Raw genomic sequence first — 23,782 nt, 5'->3', positions numbered from 1 at the left:
TCTGCCAGGTAGCTGGGGCTATTGGTGTGGGCCATTGCCTCCACCCCCTCTCATTTTGTTCAGTAAAATCAGCATGTCTCTAAGATCTTAATTTAAAAAGGAGGAGGGGTCTTCTGTTAAAAATTGAGGCAGGGCCTGCCGTTGTGGTGCACGCCTATAATCCCAGCAGCTTGGGGGCTGAAGCAGGAGGATCAAGAGTTCAAAGTAGCCTCAGCAATTTAGCAAGACCAAGTCTCTAAATAAAATCTAAAAAAGGGCTAGAGATGTTGCTCAGAGGTTAAGTGCCTCTGGGTTCAATCCCTGAGAATCCCCGCCCCCCCCAAAAAAGAAAAAAAATCAGGAAGATATGGATTTGCATCAACACAAAATGTCAGGAATTTGAACGTATTGTGAGCTATGCTTTGAAAACTGGCTTACTCTCATATCCATTTCAGGCATAGTCTTTCAGCTACGGTGATTTTGGTATTTGAATGTTATATTAATGTGGAGGAAAATAATATAGAACATATCTTAACAATATTTTAAAATCCATGATTATATTTACATATTCTTTTTTGAAATCCAGTCTTCAGCAGAGAGAATCACTTTGAGAACTTTCATTGTTATTGGTATTTTAATCTTATTAGGATCTTTAACTGCTAGGATAAATCAAGTAAATTATGGGAAGGTGGACAGAATTAGAAAACATTAATCTTATGTACAGAAATCATAAGTGGTAACAGATATAAACATGCTTACTGTTTTTCTGTTCTAGATATTTGAATGGTGGTATTTTCGCAAATATGGAACATCCTTCATTGAACAAGTCTCAGTAAGCCACTTGCGCCCCCTTCTGGGAGGGGTTGACAACAACTCCTCCAACAATTCTAACTCCAGCAATGGGGACTCGGATTCCAACAGGCAGAGCGTCTCAGGTATGTAGAGTTTCTTATGAAATTATTATGAATATGAGACAGTAAGAATGTTGTCGAGGATTACGCTTCAGAAAATTATGAAGTTAATTTTTTGAAGGATTTGACAAATCTATATCAGATAAGTAGGGTGTAAGCATTCCAGGGAAAGGAAATGTTTATGCTGTTAATTTTACTTTTTCTCTCATTTGTTTTAGCTAGTGGTCATTTATTTTAGTGTACTCAATCTGAGGCCAACCTCATGGGTAATTTCTCAAACCTCAGTAAATGGATACATTTTCTTCCATTATAATTGCAGAATCTTTTGTCTAACTAGACCTGGTTACTCATTTGCTTAAAAGCCTTTGTTCCCATTCCATTGAAGGTAAACCCCCATTCCAGATTCCTTAGCACAGCATAAACTGCTCTAGTCTGTCTTGCCAACCTTGGTACCTATCACAGTTCATGTCCTTTTTCATGTGTCCACCTGGAAGCCACTTCATTTTTTATACATGCCATGTTTCTTGTGACCCTGTGCCTAGAAATGTTTTTTCCTTTGTTGGTTCATCCATCACTATTCGTCAGATGTCACCTCCTGTAAAGTTTTATCTGCTATGTGTACACTCTCTTCTTTTATTCATCCTTAGTATTTTTTTCCTTTATCTACACTTGTCAAATTGCATTGTAATTTTCAAGGTGCCTTAGCATCTTTAGCATCTTGCACAGCATCTGTTATATCTTTGTAATTCAATGAGAAGATGAGAAGAGTATGCAGGATCTGTGCTTTCTCTGCTTGTAAAACAAGAGGGAAGAATACAACTGAATGTCTTCATTGACTCTGTAAACATTTCCTAAGTACTTTTTAAGAACCTTGCTTTGTACTGGCTCTTATGAATATTATGAAAAGTCGATCCTTGTCCCATGGAACACTCTGCCTACTGAAGAAAACAAAGCCATAAGTGCTCTGATCGTAAGAGGGAAACGTACAGTGCTGTGGGTGGAAGACAAAGGAGGGACCCCTGACCAAACTGGCAGGAGACTGCTTCTTGAAGAAGACACCAGTTCTGAGACTAAAGAATGAAGAAGTTGAAGAGTTAGATCATTTTCTTCCTCTGTATAAGTCCACATTTCCTAACTGTGTAGCCAGGTTATGGGCATTGAGGAGCATTGTACATATATTTTGTTCCCAATGTTGATTCAGTATTCTTTTAATAAACCCTTGAATGCTGGTATTTTCACACCTGAGAGGTACTGGGCAGCTTTCTGTACATATTATTTCATTCTAAAGGGTACACTTGTGAGAGATGGCACCATCCAGGTAACAAAATAGTTTGGGACTTTGTAAACTCAATACCTTGTGAAAGAAAGAGGAAAAAACCTGAGCAAAGCAAACTATTACTTTAAGAGCTGCCCTAATAGATGTGGCTTATTTTTCTAATGGGGAATCTTGATCTGTCAGTCATCATCATCATAAGCAGTGGTAGATAATTGCTACCACTTGACATGTGCTGCGAAGGCCCCACAGATTAAAGGTTCTGTTGTCTGACTCTAGTTACTGTACTCTGAGTGACACAGGACATTGTAGAAAATTATCACATTTAAAACAGAAAGTATCCTTATTTAAGGGCATTATTTATAGTGGATACATTGTGAATACATTTATATTTTCATTTGTGTCCCTCCTTTCTCTTTAGATATTACTAAAATCTTTAGATATTACTTAATGTAATAAAGAGTTCATACTCTTCTTATTACCACTATTATTTCCCTCTTTCTTGATTAAACCTTATTCATTATGTGAATCTCACTGCTCTTCTTCATAAGGGAGAATCTAAGATCTTTTGAAAAATATATTCAGCCAGGACCTGTATTCCCAAGTAATTGGGAAGATCTTTATTGGTGCCTATGAATTCTAGACTGCTGAGCAGCCCAGTCTCAAAAATAAAACAAAAAGATAAAAAATGTATTTGATAATAATAACTGTGGAAATTATCAGTTTTATTTATATCACATCTTTATCTGGCACGAATGAACTTTTGAATATTATCACTCAATTACACTAATAGTTACTGAGTGCCTACTGTGCATTCCATATTTCCATTACTTTCCTGTAAAATAGAGCATTGGTGATCTGATTTCATAATAATGTTTAAATAATTACCTTTAATAAATGAGAATTTCCATGTCTAAGTACATTTTGGGCTCAATCTTCCCACTTCTTGACGTTTGGGTTACTAATATTTGTCTAATGCAAGTATTTGTCTAATGAAGTTAACATTTGTGAACATGTTCCTTATTTTATTTAATTTAGGAGCTAAACTTCTATTTTTCTTTCAAATATATAGCCTCTGATAAACCCTACTGATACATTTTGCTACAATACCATGTTTCTCACTGCCTTTTCTTAGTTCAGTGCACTTTATGAGCTGATGATGCTTAGGGATTTAAAATGTGGCCAACTGCTCTGTCTGAAGGGAAGGGATTCTTAGAGCACAGTAACATTATGAATTAGGGATTTATGTAAGCATCTGTTTGATAATTTGCCTTTTTGACAAATAAGATGCCATGAAGACAGAGGTCTGCAGCTTTCACCTTCTTCCAGATGTTGGGAAAAATACAAGGTGCTCTAGCACCTCAGCATCCTTGCCAAAGTCAAGTTTAAATCCTCAGAAGTACTTGAATAACATTTTGGAAAGAATTGGATCTTTAGATAAACTCTAATATAGTTACTTGGCTTCCTATCACAAATTCTCTCATTTTAATCTAATTTAATCTCCGTAAGATATATATTTCAAATTCTAAATATTCTAATGACTCAATTCTAAATAATTCTAATCCACATAAATATACATGTTCTGAATTATAAAGTCCATTATATCAGTAGAGGCAGTTCCAGCACTGATATAATAAAGGTAATAAAGCAATGGAGATGGAGAAACTTCTATAGAGAGAAAAAATACATAGTAAGCCCTTCATAGATCCCAAATTGTCATAACAACAGAATGAACAATTTTCTCCCTAGAAAACCATTTAGTTCCAATAACAACCAGCACTTTTAATGCCTCCTGTCAGCTTTACATGATATTATTTACTTAATCCTTACAATAACCCCATTAAGAAAGTTCTGTCATTATCTCCATATTTTGGTGCAGGAAGCTGAAGTCATAGACCCAGAGTCACATGACTCAGAACCTGGACAGTCTTTCTTCAGAGCCCAGGTTCTTAAATAGTAATTGAAAATTTTAAGTAACCCTCTCCAGACCCTTCAAGGTCTATAAATGTGAGGTTTGATATAACTATTAAGCAAGTGAAATCATGTTATTAAAGCCCTGTACTACAATACATGACATTATTTCTGAAGTGACGTGGACCTGACACTTTAAAAAAAATATTTTTGTAGATGGACATGATACTTTTTATTTGTTTGTTTGTTTATTTTACGTAGTGCTGAGGAACTAGCCCAGTGCCTCATACATGCTAGGCAAGCACTCTAGCCCTGAGTTACAACCCCAGCTCGAACCTGACTTATTGTTAGAAACAGCTCAGTGGCCAGTGGTTGAGGGCATGGGCTCTGAGGTCAGACAAATGTGGCCCTAATCTTGGCTCTATCACTTTCACAGTGAGTGATCTTGGTCAGGTCATTTAACCTTTCTAAGTCTGAATGTCTTAATATGCAAACATGGAAATAACACTAATATCTATATCACAAATGTAGTTTGGAAATTAAATGAAGCCATGCAGAAGAATCAAGTCAGAGGACAGTGTGTCACAGCTGAACGGAGTTCCCTGTGAACACGATGAGGGAGAACACCACAAGCACTTGAGGATGTAGCTGTGTGATCAGCTGGGCTTATTCATTAGCTCAGTGACTCTTTTATATCCATATCTTTCATCTTGCATTTGAAATATTTCCCTCTGTAAAATTGCAAATTGCCATGTGTCAAGGACCTTTGGGGTTGTTCTTTGATAGTCTCAATGAAGGCAAACTTGATCTATATTAGCCAAAATCTGTTGCATGTGTTGAAAATGATTATCTTAGCCAAAGCTTATTACAGCATTCCAAAATCTTTGCCAATAAAATTATGTTCAAGTACAGATTAGATTTCTAGTTAGATGATAAAGAGCCTAAGATAGTTTTTGCTGCTGGTAAACTTTTATTTAATAAACTTATTTCACAATTTCTACATTATTTGTTAGAGTACATTGACTTAGGTCAGAAATAACCAGCAAGAAATATATGACCGATGAAATTAAAGATTTAACCATCTTGACAATAGTCTTGAAGAAATAGTATGCTCTCTTGAATAAAGTAGGTCAATAAAATGGGCCCCAAATTCATATTTACTTATACCCTTGCTTATTTTATAAAAGAATTTGAAATTATAACATATTTGTTGAATTGAAAGCTATCTGCATGTTACTTTGTGCCTTTACTTCTACTTAATTTTTCAAAATGATTATTTTGAAAAGTTGTGAAACATTTAAACCTTAATTATTTTTTAAAATGAATATTTTTACTCCTAAGGATTGCTTAAAATTGATCTGTATGATATAGAGGATTGTGTATTGTGTATTCATTTCTGAGATACCAAAGCTAATTAATACTGACATAATCACATGCCAGAAATTAACTTGGGTTAATTTGAGGGTTGGAATACATCCAATTATATTGTACTTTTGAACTGAAATGCTTAAAAGTGTTATTGAAAGGTGACTAACATTTGCCCAGAGGAATTTTCAAAACTGTTCTTCTAATGGAAGATTTAATTAGGAAGTCACAGGATTTTCAAATATGGTGTTGCAGGTTGACAGGTTTATTATATATCATAGGTAAAAGTTGAGGAGTCCGGACAGCAGACCTTTTCAACTTATTTATTATGGACCTTGGGGACATTATCTGGCTTTTCAGTATTTTACTTTTGTAAAAGGGGTCTAACATAAGCCTTTCACTAATTGGGGCAAAGGGTAAAGATGACTTGTACTTTAAGCCCTTTTGTTGAAAGGATCAATGACAAGCGTATAGTGCTAACAAAAGTTGCTGCCACTGCTGTTTATAATATTGTCAGATTTAAGATTTGGGGGAAAATGTGGTAAGTTTTCATTATAAGAAATCTTCCTGAAGTCCCACTCATGGGTCCCCTACTCCCCTTACCCCCCTTATTTTGCTCTAGTTTCTGCATATGAGAGAAAACATTTGACCCTTGACTTTCTGGGTCTGGCCTATTTCACTTAGGATGATGTTTACCAGTTCTAGCCACTTACCAAAAAGTGCCATAATTTCATTCTTCTTCATTGCTGAGTAAAACTCCGTTGTGCATATATACCATATTTTCTTCAACCATTCAGTGGAGTAGTGGAAGGAGATTGAGGGCAAGGGAGGAGGTGTAGGAAAAAGGAGGAACTGCAGAATGAATTTGAGCAAATTATGCTGTGTGCATATATGACTCTATCACAGTGAATTTTACTTTATGTGTATCTATAAAACCGATTAAAAAAATAAATAAATAGAAGGAAGATGAGTGGAATAGAGGAAGGGGAGTGGGGGAGGAGAGGATGTAAGAGGAATACTTGGGACTGAAATGGAACAAATTATATTCCATGATTTTCAAAATGAATCATGCTGTTATATATAATAGCTATATAACTATAATGAACTAAAAATGACATTAAAAAAGGAAATCTTCCTATGCTAGAATTAGTATTTTATATGTTTTAAAGCTTCTAGGAATGGGAGCTATTTTTTAATTTTAGAAAATGTTTCAGAGTTAAGTTGGACACAGAAAATTATTTTTTCCATGTGATTAAAAATCCTATGATTTTGAGCCTTTTGGCTTTTCTGAGAATTTATTTCCCCTTTTTCTTGAGGACTATGACAAAGGGGAGAGTCTGCAGTTCTTACTGTTTCTGTAGAGCTGGGATGCCAGGTAGTGGCTCAGTACCCTTCATGATTTCCTGCCCAGGCTAGATGTTCCTGTAAGTCATAAGTTGTATCTGTATCTGCCTTTTTAAAAAAGTTTAAAAAAATTTTAAGTACTAGGGATTTACCCCAGGGGTACTACACTACTGAGCTACATCCCTAAACCTTTCTTATTTTGTATTTTGAGACAGGGTCACACGAGTTGCTGAGGCTGGCCTTAACTTGCCCTCCTCCTGCCTCAGCCTCCCCAGTTGCTGGGTTTGCAGTCATGAGCCACCACTCCTGGCTATATCTGTTTTTGCAAGTCAGGGCCTAGTGCAGGCGTTAATGCATAAAAGTCACTTAATGTGTGTTTAAACCACATAGTTTTGTGAGAGCACAGGGTAGGTATTCTTGAGTAATAACTGACTATGAAGTATAATTGCAATGGAAAGTTTTAGTAGGAATTAACCCTACTAAATCTGTTCCTGCAGAAAGGATTGTAGCTTGCTTTTAGAAGTCCTTAATCATACTAAGAATCATTTTTTTAATGTTCTTCATCTCCCACCCAAAAACGTTTAAGTGTTCCACTACGAGAAAGGAATGGATCTGCTCTGTAGACATTGGAAACTAAATAAGTGCTGTTTCAATGCTGGCTGTTTATCTCTCTTGAATTGTATTCTTACATGGATGTTGAGGTCACACATTTCTGCCAGAAGTTGTGGGTAGAGACTGTACTGTGGACCTCTGCAGATGGAACCATGGAGAGCATGTTTTTGTGTCGAGGGCTTATTTATAACTAGACTATTAATGATATTAGTAAGCCCTTGGTGGGGCCCTGGTCAACTTTTATTGCTTTCCAAGGGCACTAAAAGTGTTCATGTTAATGGAGAATTGGAGAATGTAAAATTTCTTATGGAGGTAAAATTTTAAATCTGATTTGACATAAGGAATTTATTCCTCAAAGGTTCACATAAGATAAGAAACAGGACTGCATGTAGAAAAACTCTTGCTATCTCAAGATCTGAATTTAATTTCTTCTCTTAAATCTTCATAATGTTTGACTTTTAAACCCTTTGTCCATATCACTAAACTACATCAGGCAACCTTATATTTATGGGGCATGTTCCCTAGACTGATTCCAGACTAAGACCTTTCGTTATAAAGATAAGATGATGGAACAGAATAGCAAAGAAGCAGTGACCTAATTTAAAGCAAAACTTTTATCTGTGTTCATAAATGACCTCTAGATTGCTTGTTTCTTAAAAGAAAGTAGCCTGTCTTCCATCTTCAATTTAAAGATTTTAACTTGAATTATTTCTTATGTACTTCCTCATGTGTTTTCTTGACATAGAACAGTATGTATCTGTTGCAAATGCTTAGATCTTCATTTCTAAGTTTTAGGAACAGTTGAAAAACTGAATACAGGACACATATAACACCAATGTCAACAAGGATTTTTTTTTTTTTTTTTTTTTAAAGTCCAGTTCTCTAACAAGAAACCATTAGAGTAAATTTCAGAGTGTTTGCTGCACCCCCTGCTGGCCACATAAGGGTACTTCCTAAATAAAAACAATATCTTCACTTGCTGCTCCAGAGAACACTTTAGATATATACACTGTTTCTCTCTGCAGTTATTTTTGTTTAGAAATACTTTAAATTTCATCTGATATATAATAGATTTGAAACTTTAACTGAAGGCTATTTTCTTTCTAATTTGCCAATTAATGTTTGAACAGTGCTTATCTTTCTAGGCAGTGTAATAATGTATTTGTTGGAAACAGAATGTTAACCACAATCCCTTTATTGATATTTCAGATGAAGTTTAATAAGGAGGAGTCCTTTCCCCAAATATCTTTGTTTTGTTGTAAATAATTCTACCCGGAGCTTTCTTGCACATAAATCTCTGGGTATGTTTTTATATGCTGACTGTAAACCTTGCAACACTCGTGAGGTTTTAAAATGAGAAATCTGAGTCATGAAAAAGTTTCTCTGAGGCAAGGTTGGGCAGTGTTGATGAGGTCCTAAGAGTTATAGCAGCCAGAAGGACCGAGACCATGTTGTTTGGCTCACCAGTGTATCTCCAGCCATGATCTGGAGTCAGTGTATTCTTGACCCTTCTGTGAGGTTTTATGTTTGAAAAAAAAAGTAAGTATTTAAGGGAAACATCATTTTCTATTTAGTGCCACTTAAACTGACAGTCCACACTCAAGTTTCTCAAGAACAAAATTCGGAGGTTCTGTATCAAGTGAGGAAATATAATTTTGTAAATGGCAGTTTAGGCTAAATGACAACAAATTTAGGGCCATTACTTAAAAACACTAAGTTAATTTAAAGTGGGACCCTGCCTAATTTAAGGTAAATGCATCTTCTTTAAATGAAAGCACATTTTCCTGTTATGTGTTTACCCTTCATTCACTATTTAAAAAATATTTACTGAGATAATACTGTTTTATGCACTGTCATTATCACACTGTATTGTAGTTGATGTTTTACTTGATCCCCACTTGGTGCTCATCACATCAGTGCCCCTGGGATGGATGAAGGGTCAATGTTGGATGTGAACAACTGAGGATAGAACCCTAAGGAATCACCACAGGATCATTAATGCTCTTTGGATTTCTGCAATAATTTTGTGTGCATATGTCTTTGGGTATGTTTTTCATTGATTATACATACACACAGATATTTTTACTTTCTAATAAAACCATAGTCATCCAAAGAAATATAATACTATGGATCAGTAGGAAGTCTTAATCATAGGGTGTTTTTTATTTTTTTTTAAATTGGAGCTTATTAGTTACACTCTTACTGAAACACTGTCTTGAAGCTAAAGATTGGCTATTCTAAGTCAAAGTCCTGTAGTTTTAAGTTTCTGTGGTCCTAGCATGACCAAGAGCTGAAATCTATTAGTATCTAACAATGATGATATTAGTGTGATGAGCAGCATATGCGTCTGAGTAAACAAATGATGTTAAAATGCTTTAAAATGATTTCTTTTTATAGCATTTTCCCTATGATAGTCATAATTTCATTAATTTTCTTACTACTCCTTTCCAGGAAGACAAAGCAAACTGGTGAAGAGTCACAAAATCTTAATTAGGAGTTTAAAGCTCTGTGTATTATTTTGTAGAGCTGAAGTTTAGTTTGTCATGTATGATGTTATTGTGAGATATATTTTAGAGCAACAGAAAGTCATGTTACTTCTTCTTGTACTTTTAGCCTGTAATTTTAGAAATAATTTCATAGAATGTTCAGATTTCTTAAAATAACTATAGAAGTTATGAAGTAGATGATTTTGTCATGTACTTTCATTTGGCAAATGAGGAAACTTGGACCCAGAAAGATTAGGTGAAACTTTCCAAAGTCCTAATGTCCAAGCCCCATTTTCTGATTTACCTGTCAGAATTTTTCTGTATGGCTTCCCATGTAAAGGATAGAGAATAAAATTATCTTATCAAATGGCCAGGAAGGGTGTTTTGTCAAGTTAATTAGCTTGTAATGTCACTGAACTTATGTGTGACATTTTCATATTTTTCTTTGTTGCAGAATGCAAAGTATGGAGAAATCCACTAAATTTATTTAGGGGTGCTGAATATAATCGGTAAGTGTTTTGACAGCTTGGGAAACAAATGGGTCTGGTTCAGAGAGCAAAGGCAGCAGCAAATGTTTTTGCTGGTTCATTTAAGGGTTATGTTACAGTATTTAGTGCTTCCATTTTTTGATATAAAACATTTTGATTTTTCTGTTTCATAATTAGGTTACATTGGATTTGGGATTATGTACAAGTTTTTATAAATATCCATTACAGTCATTTGTTTCAGTATATATTATACAATCAAAACATTTTGTAGCTTACCTGGAACATGGTTATAAAGATGCCAGAGAGGTTATAATGGAATTTAATTTAGTGAAGTAATTAAGTAAATCAGAATTTTCATAGCTTTGGGGAAATGTCTATTCATAATACTAATTAGGGAAGGTTTTCAATAGCAACGACTAGTAAAGTTTTAAGGCAAAAACACAGGAAGAAATGTTTGCTTATTTCCTGCCATATAATTCCTGAAGTGGAGAACAGGATTTAACATTGTTTAAAAACAATGTTTTTTAGATTCATTAGCAAAGACATTTTAATACTCAGTTAATGGCTTATATTTCAACTCCTCTGCAGCTAGCTACTTTTAGGTGTTGCTTTCCTCCCTCAGAACTGTCTGGCCATCTTCTCTCCCCTTTACAGGTACACCTGGGTGACAGGACGAGAGCCTCTAACTTACTATGACATGAATCTTTCTGCCCAAGACCATCAGACGTTCTTTACCTGTGACTCGGACCATCTGCGTCCTGCAGATGCAAGTATGGAAAATCCGTCAGATAGTCACTGGGAGGGAGGGTTTTTCAGCTTGTTTTAAGAACCATAGTTTCTACTTTTAGAATATCTGCTGTATAAAATCCCAGTGAATAAAATATGAAATTGCTGATTGACAGTAGAACCCAGAATTCTGATGCTTAAAGCTTTATCTCCAATGAAGTGTCAATGTAGAAATGATGCTTGTCATAATTTAGAACATGATTTAAAAAAAAATATATCAAAGTTAGATTGATAAAATTTGAAGACACATAAATCTTGCCTAAAACTAATTAAATTCATGGTTGAGATGAAATGGTCTTACTGCCTTGATAATATTCTTACTAGAAGTTGGGATTCATTGAATCTAAATGATTAATGAATGCATTTTAGAAGCCAAAATGCCTCTTTAAGTTCACTAACTTTGTGTGGGGATGTGGCCTTGGCTACTAGAGTCTATATGTGTTTTCCTTCCTTGAGAAGACTTGGTTGAGCATGTATTTTGCGCTTAAGTTACAACTAATCCTACTGATATAATTTGTATTGCTAATCTTAGTCAAAGTAAATAGGTGAAAAAAATTTTAAAAAGAAAGTTCTGTATGCTCTTGAGAAACTGACTTATAGGGCAGGGGTTGTAGTTCAGTGGTAGAGCGTTTGCCTAGCACATGTGAGACACTGGGTTCCATCCTCAGCAGCACATAAAAATAAATAAATAAAATAAAGGTATTATGCTTATCTACAAGTAAAAAAATATTAAAAAAAGAAACTTACTTACAGAATACAAATTTATCAAACAAATTAAACAAGACAATTATTACTCTTTGTTTTTTAAAATTATTCTTTGCCATCAATGAACATCATAGTATGTGGATGTGGAACATCATAGTATGATAAAGATTACCAAGCATTAAGCTTCTCACAATATAGTCATATACTGTTTTGACATATAGAAACTAGATTTGCAGACAAAATTGAGGAATAAATATACATGTTAAGCAAAAATCTAATGTCCCTCTTAATGACCCAACTCATAATTCTTCAAATGGTTTTAGAATGTTCCAATATCCAAAGCCTGTAGTAAATATGTAGGAAAATGACTGATAGAGATTATTTTAGGCCTAAATTGAATGAAGAAATTAGTAGCAATGCCATTTTAAAATGTGTAAAATCATGTATTCTCTTAACAAGAAATGAGAAATGTGTGAAAGAAATAAAATCTGTTAGAATGCCTTTTCTCGATTTCTTTTGTCTATAATATTTAGTTCTGCAGTTATCTGAGCATACAAAAAAAGTTCAGTATCAGCAATGAAATAAAAAATTAGAATATATTTGTGTGACTTTGTAAATTTGGGCTGACCCTATTGGTAATGAAAGTCTCTTGTAATTCAAGCTGAAAGCTATTAAATTATCTGTTGTTCCATATTGAGTCTTTCTAAAATGTACTACTGATTGACTTGCTTTTTTCTCTTTCTCTAACTTAGTAATGCAGAAAGCCTGGAGAGAGCGAAACCCGCAAGCTAGAATTTCTGCAGCTCATGAAGCCTTGGAGATAAATGAGTAAGTGGAGGGAAAAATCTTGCTGTTAAAGAGGAAATATCATTTTTTGCTGAATATATTCAGTTCCCATTGATGGGATGCTTCCATTAAACTATGCGTTTGCACTGGAGGATTATTTGTGGAAGATTATTTTGTAAAATTTTCTTTTTTTGAAGGACAGCCATGTGGAGGTGGTTTTAGTCATTTTAGAGAGCGGTGTAGTGGCTTTGCTATGACCCTAAATTAAATCCTTTGAGGGATGTTGTGACAACATAAAATAAATACAATTCTTTACATGTCTAAAACACTGTGACAGGGAAATTTTTCCAGATGTAGAATGCTTCTCTGTACTATCACATTTTCTAGGTAGGACTTTCAGTAGTGGGGGAAACATAATAAAGATGTAAGGTGAAAAAAATAACATATAGATGATTTTACAGTCAAGGCAAAAATAAGAGGAAATGCTGTCCTTGGTGTCGTTTAACGTGCTATGGGTTATCAAGGAAGGCTGGGAAATCCTGTCTGGAGATCTCAGAAAATGAGAAAGATTCTTAAAGTCAGAGTCATAAAAACTTAGGGTTGGCAGAGACCTTAAAGGTCACTTAGCTCAACCACCCATCTGGTGCTTGAATCACCTCGACACTATCCTTGCCAAGTGGTCATTGTTAAACTATTTTATGATTTTTCTGAAGAAGGTTACAGAATCTTCTCCAGAGGTCTTAAAAAAAAAAAAGAAAAGAAAAGAAAAGAAAAAAGATTCACTTGAGATTTGGAAATTCTGCCATTGTAATCAGTTGACCTAGATGGTTTCTGATTCTGTCATGCAACATATTTACTTTCCACTTCCTTGTCATCTACAAATTTGATATGCCTGCCTTCTGTGTGTCATCATGTTTCTGAGCAAACTGTCAGGCCAAGGGTAGAACCCTGTGATGTGACATATAGAAACTATGCTGTAGGTCCATATCTTCATGAGTCACCATTCTTGGTATTATTCAAACGGTTACTGAGCCACCCAGTTGCACTGTGATTCAGCCCATATTTCTCCGATTTGATCTTAATGCCAGTTGTAGCTGTGAATCTTTAATTCATAGTTAAACTATTACGGAAAACTAAGTTAGCACAACTTATTTATTCTTAGTGAATTTAAGCTGGCTTCTAGTGGTTACTGCTTTCTTTTTAATGTGCTTGGAGACCATCTCTTTAATTATGAGAATATTGTTCCAAATTACTTCTCTATAGTTTGGGATGTTAGCCTTCTTCCCCTTTTTGAAAAGCTATACTACATTTGTCATCTCATCTTCTAGTGTCCCTCCTCCATTCTTTGTGATTCCTCAGCTATCCATCAGGAACAATTCCATGGCCTGCCTGCAAGGTCTGTTGGTTTCCTGGGATTTGTCCATCCCAATACAGTAGTTCATTTAGAATGGATCAGTTATTTGCTATCTTACATCTTTTTACTCATTGTAGAGTTTAATTTCTTTTCCCCTTTTCAGTCTGACAGTCATTCTCCTTGATAGAGAAGCCAGGTACAAGATGGGACTGAGAGTGTTTGCTTTCTCTCTGTTATCTGCTGCTGTTAACCATGAACTGTGTTTGTGTTGCTGGTGGTGTTTTTCTTTTTTGTTGGTTTTTGTAGTGGTTTTAGAGAAGTGGGGGCGGTGATGGGGCCTTAAACCTAATTTTAAAATAGGGAATAGATAATTGTATTCGTTTTTTAAAATTGTTTTTTGATTTTGGTTATGTGTGTCTATGTTAGTTGTTCATTTATTCATTTGTTTGTTTGTCTTTTTATTTGGTGGGGACAAAGCCTCAGCTAATTTGGAGTTTTAGCACTCCTGATATTCTTACAAATTCACTCCACTCTCTTGCAGCCCTTCATTACATGCCCTCTTTCCATCTTTTTTACATGTCCTTTAAAAAGTCTAACCCAGGAGAAATCTCTGTGAAGCTGTGTTTGGTTGCTTATGTGCCACCCCCTTCTTCCCAAGGGTCATTTGTGATTGCAGTTACAGTTGAACATTTGGAAGCTGCTCAATCCTCTTAAACCATTTTTCCTTCTGAGTCTCATGCCATTGAATCATGCCTCTTTTCTTTGAATTTTTTGAAGTCCACCTCCCTCTCTTTGATTACCCTGAACTCCAAAATGACATAGTAACTCTCTCTGAATGTTCCTATGGGTTTCCATTTCACCAACTATTTTTTTCTTCTTGGTCAGAATTAGGTCCAGAGTTGAAGTTCCCCTAATTGCTTCCTCTACCATCTGGGAGATAAAATTGTTACCAAAGTAAGTCAAGAACCTGTCGGGTGCCCTACTTCTAACCAAATGAGACTTCTAGCAGACATCTGGATGGTTGACACCCCATCACCACACTTTCTTGCTTCTGTTTGTGTATTGTGTTGTGACCAGGACGCATCATCTACCTCTTCCATCGAGCCGAATAGTCTGTTCTGTACTCCCCAACCATTAGCACTTCTATTGCTCTCTCCTTTTTCCTTCACTCACAAGCTCTTAGCATGTTTCTACCCCAAACTCATGAGTTTCCACATAGATGTATGTTTCTTGGCCAGTAGTTCTACTCTGCCTCTCCTCCTAAGAATACCATTTGAAATATAAATAAGAGAAGCAAGCAAGCTAGCCCCAACTATTCTTGAGTTCCCAGCCCACCCAGTGCAGCCTTATACCTAAATCCTCTGACGCTCTATCTCCCACTCAGTATTATAAGCGCAATTTTCACTTCATTACCCTTGACCCATATTTATGTGTCGGCATCGGAAGCCTTAAGTATTTCCTCTGATGCCTGCCCCAGTTATTTTCTCCAGTGAATCACTGGACAGTTTCAGCATCATTCCTGTTCTTTCTCAATCATATATGCTGCCCTCCATAGTAACTGGTTATCCAGCCTTTTTTTTTTTTTTTTTCCTGGGCATTTTTTTTTTTTTTTTTTTTTTTTGCCTCTACCTCACCACATTCAGTTTAAAATCCACTTAATGGTTCCTACCTGAAAGTAGAGGGGTAACTTACCAGACCCATCCTCCAGACTGAGATTAACTAGTGACCCCAACCTCACATTAGCTGTCAAGTCCAGGCTCCTTTTCCTAGTTGGCTGTTGCAGTGAATGGATAGTAAAAATAACATTTGGTTTTACTTTCTGTTTATTTTCTCTCTTGGGGTCTGATGGAGATATGCAGGGAAATGGCAGCAGGGAAGCAGTGGGGAAGAAAGGAGTGACTGGGTGGCACAGAGCAGGACCTGTGTGGTCTGCTCTGGCCTCACCATTTCCTTACTGCATTCCTTTCCTTGGAAATGGGTTGTTCCTTACTCGTTTGGAAGGTTTAAATATCCAAGAGTCCCTCTCATTTGTGAGTTAATTGCATATCCTTTCTGGCTTCCTACCTTAGAGGGTGTTGAAAGGATTATATGAGATGATACGTGTTAAGGGCTGGTACAGTAATTGATGTATCCTAAGCAACAGGTGGCAGCTTGTTGTCAAAGGCATGAGATTTAACTCTTCTTAGCTACCGTGGCTGAGTCAGATTTCCAGCTCTTTAGAAACAACACAGTATATGTAGGTTTCTCTAGTAGTTTCTGAAAAAGAAAATCAGTGCTATTATGAAATGTTGAAGCACTGTTTTTATAAATGAGTAACTTGATTTAAGGAATTTCTCCCTCTGATGAAATTCTTCAACTGAAGATAATTTACATTTAATAAACAGAAGTTAACTTGTATGGAGTACCTCTAACTTTCAGTGTTGGAAGGAGATACTTGGTAACAACTCTTATCCTCACCACTAGTAGCTGACATTTATTGAGTACAAACCACATGCTGGCTACTGTACTGAGTACTTCACATGCATCCCCTTATTTAACCTTCACGACAACTCTGTGAACCAGCAAATTCCATGTCATTCTCCATCAGGGAGGCAGAGTAATAACTTGCCCAAAGCGACGCACTAATAAAGGGCAGCGTCCATATATGAGCCCCATACTCTTAACACTATGCATCCTTCCTCTCAAGCTAAAATATAGATGTTTCTTTCGTGCCATTATTTTGTGTCAACAGCTACAAACAGGTGCATGAACCAGTTGGCCACTCTGCATGTTTTGGCGTAACTCCTTGCCCTTCTGCATGAACTTCTCCAGTCTATGACCATGTCCTTGGATTTGTTATTGATGGTGGTTATTATCTAAATGGACAGGTGTGCAACTGCTTATATTCTCTTGGCTGAAGAGGAAGCAACAACCATTGCTGAAGCAGAAAAACTGTTTAAGCAGGCCCTGAAGGCTGGAGATGGCTGTTACCGGCGTTCTCAGCAGCTACAGCATCATGGATCCCAGTATGAAGCCCAACATAGTAAGGTTTCCTTCAGGCTGATGCATTGGGGAATTAGAATTGCAATGATCAATCAGAGCAAAACTTCAGTTCAGTTCAAAATTTTATTCTTCTAGATGAGGACAAATTCTGGCTTTTGCTTTTCTTTCTTTCTTTCTTTTTTTTCCTTATAAGAGTACAGTTAGCTTCATTGCTCTTTACATTCACACTCTCTTTCTTGACCATAGACTCCCAATTCAAGAAATAAATGTCAGTAAAATTTAACAGCAGCCTTATTTTGCTCTAGAATTCTTACATATTTCCACTTGTCAGTTACTTCTCTGCCTCTTAACTTTAAGTTTGGAAACAAAACTTAAATTGGTGTTAATGTTATCAAAGGTTTTATATTATAGGCCTTCTGTAGCATGAGTTGATATAGGCCCATTAAGAATACAACAGTCACTGGTAATTGTATCAGCATTTAGATCTTATTTAAGAAAATTTGAGATTGGCAAGACAGAAAGAACCATGAGTTCCTAATTATTTACTGTTTTTACATAAAAACAATGCATTCTTTATTTCAGGTAACTGAAATTAGTATACTAAAAGCTGAATTTAGTATACTAAACTAAGAGCCAGTGCTATTTTGGAAGAACAGTATGGGATAAGACATCATTTCTGAAATTCCCTGAGCACCTGGTCTCATCTTTCTTGGTTATTTAAAAAGAAATTCAGTGATCCTTGTGGGAGAAAAGTTTGTATGGTTTCACCAAAATTTACACTATTTCCTTAAGGTGGAATTTCTCACATCATTTCTCTCTCCTTCAATTTGGCGAGTAGAAGTGTACCTCCTTCCTACTTGAGATTATACAATTAAATGTTAATATTGAACTTGGATTTATTTTAGATACTGACTGCATTAGTCTCTATGACTAAGGTGCTAGCAAGATCCTTGCATTAAAGTCTGCACACACGTGAATATATCCATAAAATCCATCAATTCACAGGTTTTAATTTTTATTCTGCAGTGAGTATATACGTTAATGAGGTCTCTAATCACCATCTGTATCTAACTTTTTTAAAAAAGTATAGCTCAGTGCATTTTTGAAGACATGTAATAAATGTCTGTTTGGTGAACTAAATGGAAATTAATATATAAAATTACATAACCTGTGATACAACTTAAGAAATTTTCTTTCTTTTCTTCTCTAAATTAAATCCTTTCAACCTGTTGCCTAAATCTATCCAAAAAATATAATCACATCTTTAAAATAATTTGTAGGTACTTGGCAGTTTTTCAGCACACATCTTGATCTCATTGTTTAAAATTTGAAATGTTCAGACTTGGTCTTAACATCTTTTAATAGCTGCATATTATACATGTACTTAATCTATAGCAGGTGTGTCATATTTTTCTCAAACATGGTAATTTTATTGAGGATTAAGCATATGTATGTTCTCACTGGTCTGGAAATGTATCCAAAAAGACATATAATTAAATAAAAGATTAAGACAAGAAGTTGTTAATGTACTTTTTAAGGGCCATTTTAGTGACTATTGTTATAACTATTTAACTTGTCAATGCTTTCTCCAACACTAGGGTAGTTTTTCATTTTGTTGCATACTCTATTGTCATATCTGGAATGTGTTATATTGTCATCTAAAATCAACTGCTTTGGGGACCTGGAGATGATTATGATGTCACTAGTGTTAGAGAAAGAATAATATAAAACAGAAGTTCAAGATGAGGCTTCTCCAGACTAAATGTCAAGAATAAAAAAAAAAATAGTTCATCAGGATTCAACCTGAGATTCACCTTTTTGCATTTTTACCAAAAGCATGTACACTGAAAGAATGTAGAATTCTTGCTTGTAAACTGAATGCAATGTGGGAATGTTAATTTCCCCAGCACTTTGTGACAGAAGATTTTATTTATTATCAAATATTCAGCATCTAAACTCAAAAGCCTGGATTTCGGTAACGAGTCGTATGAGTTGGCCTTTGAGAGCCTTGAGTATTTTGACTTCATTCTGTCTCCATCCTGCCCTTAACAAAGTTGTCAGTGCTCCTAGCATTAAGGAAAAGCCACAGGCATCGTCTCTTCTCACTGAGGTTTTTCTTTAAGGGCAAAGCAAATGAGTCTCTGCGTTTTTTCTTGCAGCTGAACTGAAAGCTCTTGTTTTTAAAATGTTTGGTGTTTTATATCTCCCTATTCAGGACGAGACACCAATGTTTTGGTCTACATCAAAAGAAGGCTAGCGATGTGTGCCAGAAGACTTGGGAGGACCAGAGAAGCAGTGAAAATGATGCGCGATGTGAGTTTGAGTTTGTGTTTGGGGTCAGTGACAGTGCACATGGCTGAGAGCTGTAGGAACCCAGTGAATGGGCCCAGAAGACACAACGAGTGATGGTGTAGTGGTCCCTGTGTGCCTGGGCCGTCTCCCAACTGACTGGACGACTAGTCACTCCACTTCTTTGCCATGTCTTCCTCATCTGTAAGATAACAATAACAGTCCTCAAAAGAACTTAAAATTACTCTAGGAATTAAATGAGATAATCTATGCAAAGCTTTTAATGTAGTGACTGACACATTAAAAAAAATCAGTAGATGTCCTTATTAAAAATCCTTTAGGACTACAACTGGCAAGCAGTAAGAGATCAACCATTTTAATTAACTTTCTGTGTGTAGTTGAGGAAGATACATGGGTCAAATTGTTACACTTAAATTCAGTAATATTATGAGGGAGTTCTTGGGTAGTCATTTCAAGCATTTTCCTAAATTCTTGAGAATCAGGGCACTTAATTAATTGCAGTCAATATAAGACTCTGCAAACCAGTGAGCCTTTTCTCAGGTTGTCTCTGGAAGGGCACTTTCTCATGTGGAGGAGGAAGCTTGTGCTCAAGGCCCTCCTCAGTCATGTTTACAAGTTACAGCATATTGTGAAGGCCCAGGTGAGAACCAGGCTTGGGTCTGCCCACTCCATTGAGCGTCAGAGTCAACCCCAAATCTGAGGGAAGCATCAAGAGGAGGAAGATTCTGAAGATGATATATACTCACCCAGAATTAAATTCTTTTGATTGAAGGGAGAATTTAAAGAATGTTATATAGCATAAGAACTAATTTTAAGAAAAGGAGATTTCTGCAAATATAAACTTGCTCTCAAATGAAATCCCTTGATATATCTGTCCCTTGATATAGCTAAGAAACTGTGCTAGTCATTTTGGCTCTGAAGGAACTGGGAACTTTGTGATGGATGGGATATTTCTTTATCTCTGTCTCAATCTTATGCAACCACAATCCACTTTTAATAAGATGTTTTATTTTTATTGCCTCTTCTTAACCTTATTAGCCTGGAACAGCAGGCATACATGGAGGATCAAATTTTTGTGATTTTATTTGTGAACTTAAACAAGTTCAGAGGAAAACCAAGTTCTGATTGTTTTAATTTCAATTATTTCTATCAGTCTCATTCTGCTTATCATTTTCAGTATATACATATAAAATTTCATGATTAAAATCAATATATATACACCTACCACATATCTTCTATGTTTTGTTTTTTGTTTAACATAACTTTATAATTCTGTTTATTGACCTAGTCCAAATATGGGTTTTGGGAGAAAGTCCAGGATGCAGTGGAAGAAACACTGGGCAGAGAGTCAAAAAACCTGGATAGGAATCTCAGCTTGCTTTTTATTGGCTTTGTGACCCAGGGCAATTTATGTGCCTTTTATGGGATTTTTATTTGTCCTTTCATAAATTGGGGATAATGATTCTGATCTAAAAGAACAATTGATGGGGAGAATTGAATAAGATAATGTGAAAACACCTGGTATATAATTAGCATACTTAAAATATTTTCCGTATTTTTTTCTTGATTTTATAAAGTGTTATATAATTTACTTCCCTGTTTGCCTGATGGACATCTCAGGATAATTCTAATACCTTTATCCTTTTAATTAAAAAATAAAAACATTGTAAATGTATTTTTTATTTTTATTTGATATATAAGTATTCATATCTATGGAGTATAGAGTGATATTTCAGTACACATGTACAAGGTGCAATGATTAGATCAGAGTAATTGGCGTACAGTTCTCAAACTGACTTGCTTTTTTTGAATGAATGAATCACTATGAAGTAACCTCTGACTTTCTCTATCTATGTGTGCATGCACATGCATGCATATTTTATGCTTGTTTGTGTCTATATGGATTTGTGTACTTCTTTCTTTACATTTCTAAAACATCCTGTCGTTTTCTTAAAATACCAATGCATGTTGCCTTTTCTCTGTGGAACACACAGTTGATGTGGGCCCAGCTGTTAAGACAGACCTGTGAGAGACACTGTCAGACATGATGATATGTTTTGAAGAAACTATTCAAAGTGTTCCTTTCTCCAGACAGTCATTCTGTCAACCCTCGCACACCAGACAGGAGCACAGGATGGACCTCTTTCTGTAGAAGCTGCAGCTGCGTGAGCCTCACAGGAGACAGTCACGAGTCAGGCCTGATGTTCTGACTCTGCTCAGGTCTCGTGTCAGGCTTCACGGAGGGTTTGCTCCTATAACAACATGCACATGTACTATCTTGCTGTAAAACTTCCTCTGATAAAATAGCACAGTGGATTCCGGGCAGCCTGCTGATAAAGCACTAGGCTTGAGGATCTAATTTTTTATTAAGACACAACCGTCTTCTCCCCATGTACATGGACTTATCATTTCCTAGAGCAGATTTTAAAGTGGAAATGGAAATGTGAGAGTTGAATGCCTTCCAAGTAGAACACAGTTTAAAAAACTTGTCTGGAAACCACATAAAGAAAGTCAAACAACTAGTTGGTGAGATACCCTGAAAGAGAGGAAACAGGATTCTGAGAAGGTGACTCTATTTAATTTCCTACCTTCCTATGGTTCAGGACTATTCTGTGGCTTCGATAAAATATTAATATATTGTCCATGAAATATTGATGAGGTAAATACATATTGTGTCCCTAGTTTCCAGATTCACAGCTTCTCATTTTCTAAAGCAATACATTAATCATTTTGGATCCCCTGGGTGTTAAAACAAAACAAAATAAAACAAAAACCTCACCTTAATTAGCTTTCTTTCGCAATCACAAATACTGAAGTACTTTATTGCTGGTATTGTGCAAAGCTAAGAAAGTGTCCTGGTTTTATTTATTTATTTATTTTTAAATAACATTTTCCTCCTCTAAGTTGTTCTTTTCTTTAAAAAAAAAAAAAAAAAAAAAAAAAAAAAAAACAAAAGAACACTTTGTTTTATTTATTTATTTTTACGTGTTGCTGAGAATTGAACCCAGTGCTTCACACATGCCAGGCAAGCGCTCTGCCACAATCTCTGCTACAATCTCAGCCCCCAGCATGCTGGCTTTTAAACTCCACTGTAAGGTGATGTTGATTATTCAAAATGAAATAAACACCACATTTTCTACTTTCTTAAATATAAGGAAAAGTGCCTTCTCATTTTTGGTGATTTTTGCTTCCTTAACATTTGGTATACAATATAATTTGTTTTTTCCTTTTGACTTGTACCAATTAGGTAGCCTCAAGTTCTTCCCGTATCTTTCCCTAGCCTATTAGAGTAGTTTGGAATGGAATTCCTAAGACTGAGAACTATGGTCTGGTCCCTTAGGCACTCCCTGTCAGACCAGGTATGGATAAACTGGTACGGATGGGATAGTTGGTCCCTATGAAAGAATCCAGAAGCTCCTATTGCCCCTGGTCATTGTGTCTAGAGCTGCCTGGGTTTCTCAGCCACAGCACTACCGACATTCCGATTGTTGTGGGGCCGTTCTCAACATTGTAGTCTGTTTAGCAGCATCCCTAGCCTGTACCTACCTGATGCCAATAGTATCCCATAACCCTGTCACTTTCCAGTTGTCTCTGGACATTACTCAGTGTCCCTGGTTGTTGGGGGAAATCCATTCCCATTAAGATCCACTGGCCTAGGGAATCCTGAGTTGAGCAGATATGTTTCTAGGCAGATGTTAGGTTTTTGTCCATTTGTAATTTGAACTTCTCCTAGGACAGGCACAGGCCTCCAGAGCACCCCAAGACTTACCAGCCTGATTTGGGAATGGCTGTTTTACCCAGATGGGACTCCCTGAAGAGGCATCCAGGACAAGAAGAGTTAAGGAACATGGAGATATTGTGGGGGTCTTGTTGGGAAGGCTGAGAAAGAGTCTGACTGGGGTGGTGGTCTCCCGTGCTCCTCCAGCCTGCTTCTGGCTCATCGTTTGCCTTACTTGCCTAAAATCTCCAGGTCTTTTGAAAGTCAGTTTCCCCTGCTTTTTCCATTGTTCTTCAGACCTCTGAGCTGTTTTCTTCACTCCTGTTTCACTGTCTCTGCAGCACTACTTCTTCCATATCCTGCCCTACAATTTGACCCAGGTCCTCACTCCCTTTTTGAATCATTTTATCCACTTTATTCTAGGAAGCTATGTGTCCTAGTTCTCTTAAAATCTCATGGTCTCCACATCTTCCTGATTTCCAAAGTTTGAAGTGTTCCGTGGCCAGTCCAGGGCAACTGCATCCAGTTTCAGAGTTTTAAACACCATCTAAATGCTGGCAAACATTTCTGTAGTATTTACAGTGTTCCAGACATTGTTGGAAGTGCTTTACAAATGCAAACTCTTTTAATTCTCCTAACAACACTTGACATAGGTGCTTGCTTAGGATCATATAGCTAGTGAGCACTCATGAGAGTGTGGTCTCTCAATCCCCTACATCAGAAGTGCCCAGGGTTCTGGTTTAGTACTCAACTCATGGTAATGGTGTAGGGA

At 36.2% G+C, this 23,782-nt stretch overlaps 1 protein-coding gene across 1 annotated transcript in view; it reads left to right on the top strand.

Annotated features, from left to right (window-relative positions):
• The window catches only part of ST7 (suppression of tumorigenicity 7), a 316,094-nt gene that overhangs the window by 206,180 nt on the left and 86,132 nt on the right, over positions 1-23,782 (top strand). The window contains 7 exon segments of the mRNA XM_079150519.1: positions 755-914; positions 10,336-10,390; positions 11,024-11,139; positions 12,613-12,688; positions 14,886-14,954; positions 16,868-17,022; positions 19,198-19,295. Of these exon segments, the coding sequence (XP_079006645.1) occupies positions 755-914; positions 10,336-10,390; positions 11,024-11,139; positions 12,613-12,688; positions 14,886-14,954; positions 16,868-17,022; positions 19,198-19,295 (729 nt within the window).

The sequence above is a fragment of the Sciurus vulgaris genome, assembly GCF_902686455.1.
Source record: "Sciurus vulgaris genome assembly, chromosome: 8".
Classification (NCBI taxonomy): domain Eukaryota; kingdom Metazoa; phylum Chordata; class Mammalia; order Rodentia; family Sciuridae; genus Sciurus; species Sciurus vulgaris.
The sequence above is the reverse complement of the archived record's forward strand: the minus strand, read 5'-3'. Positions and strand labels throughout refer to the sequence as shown.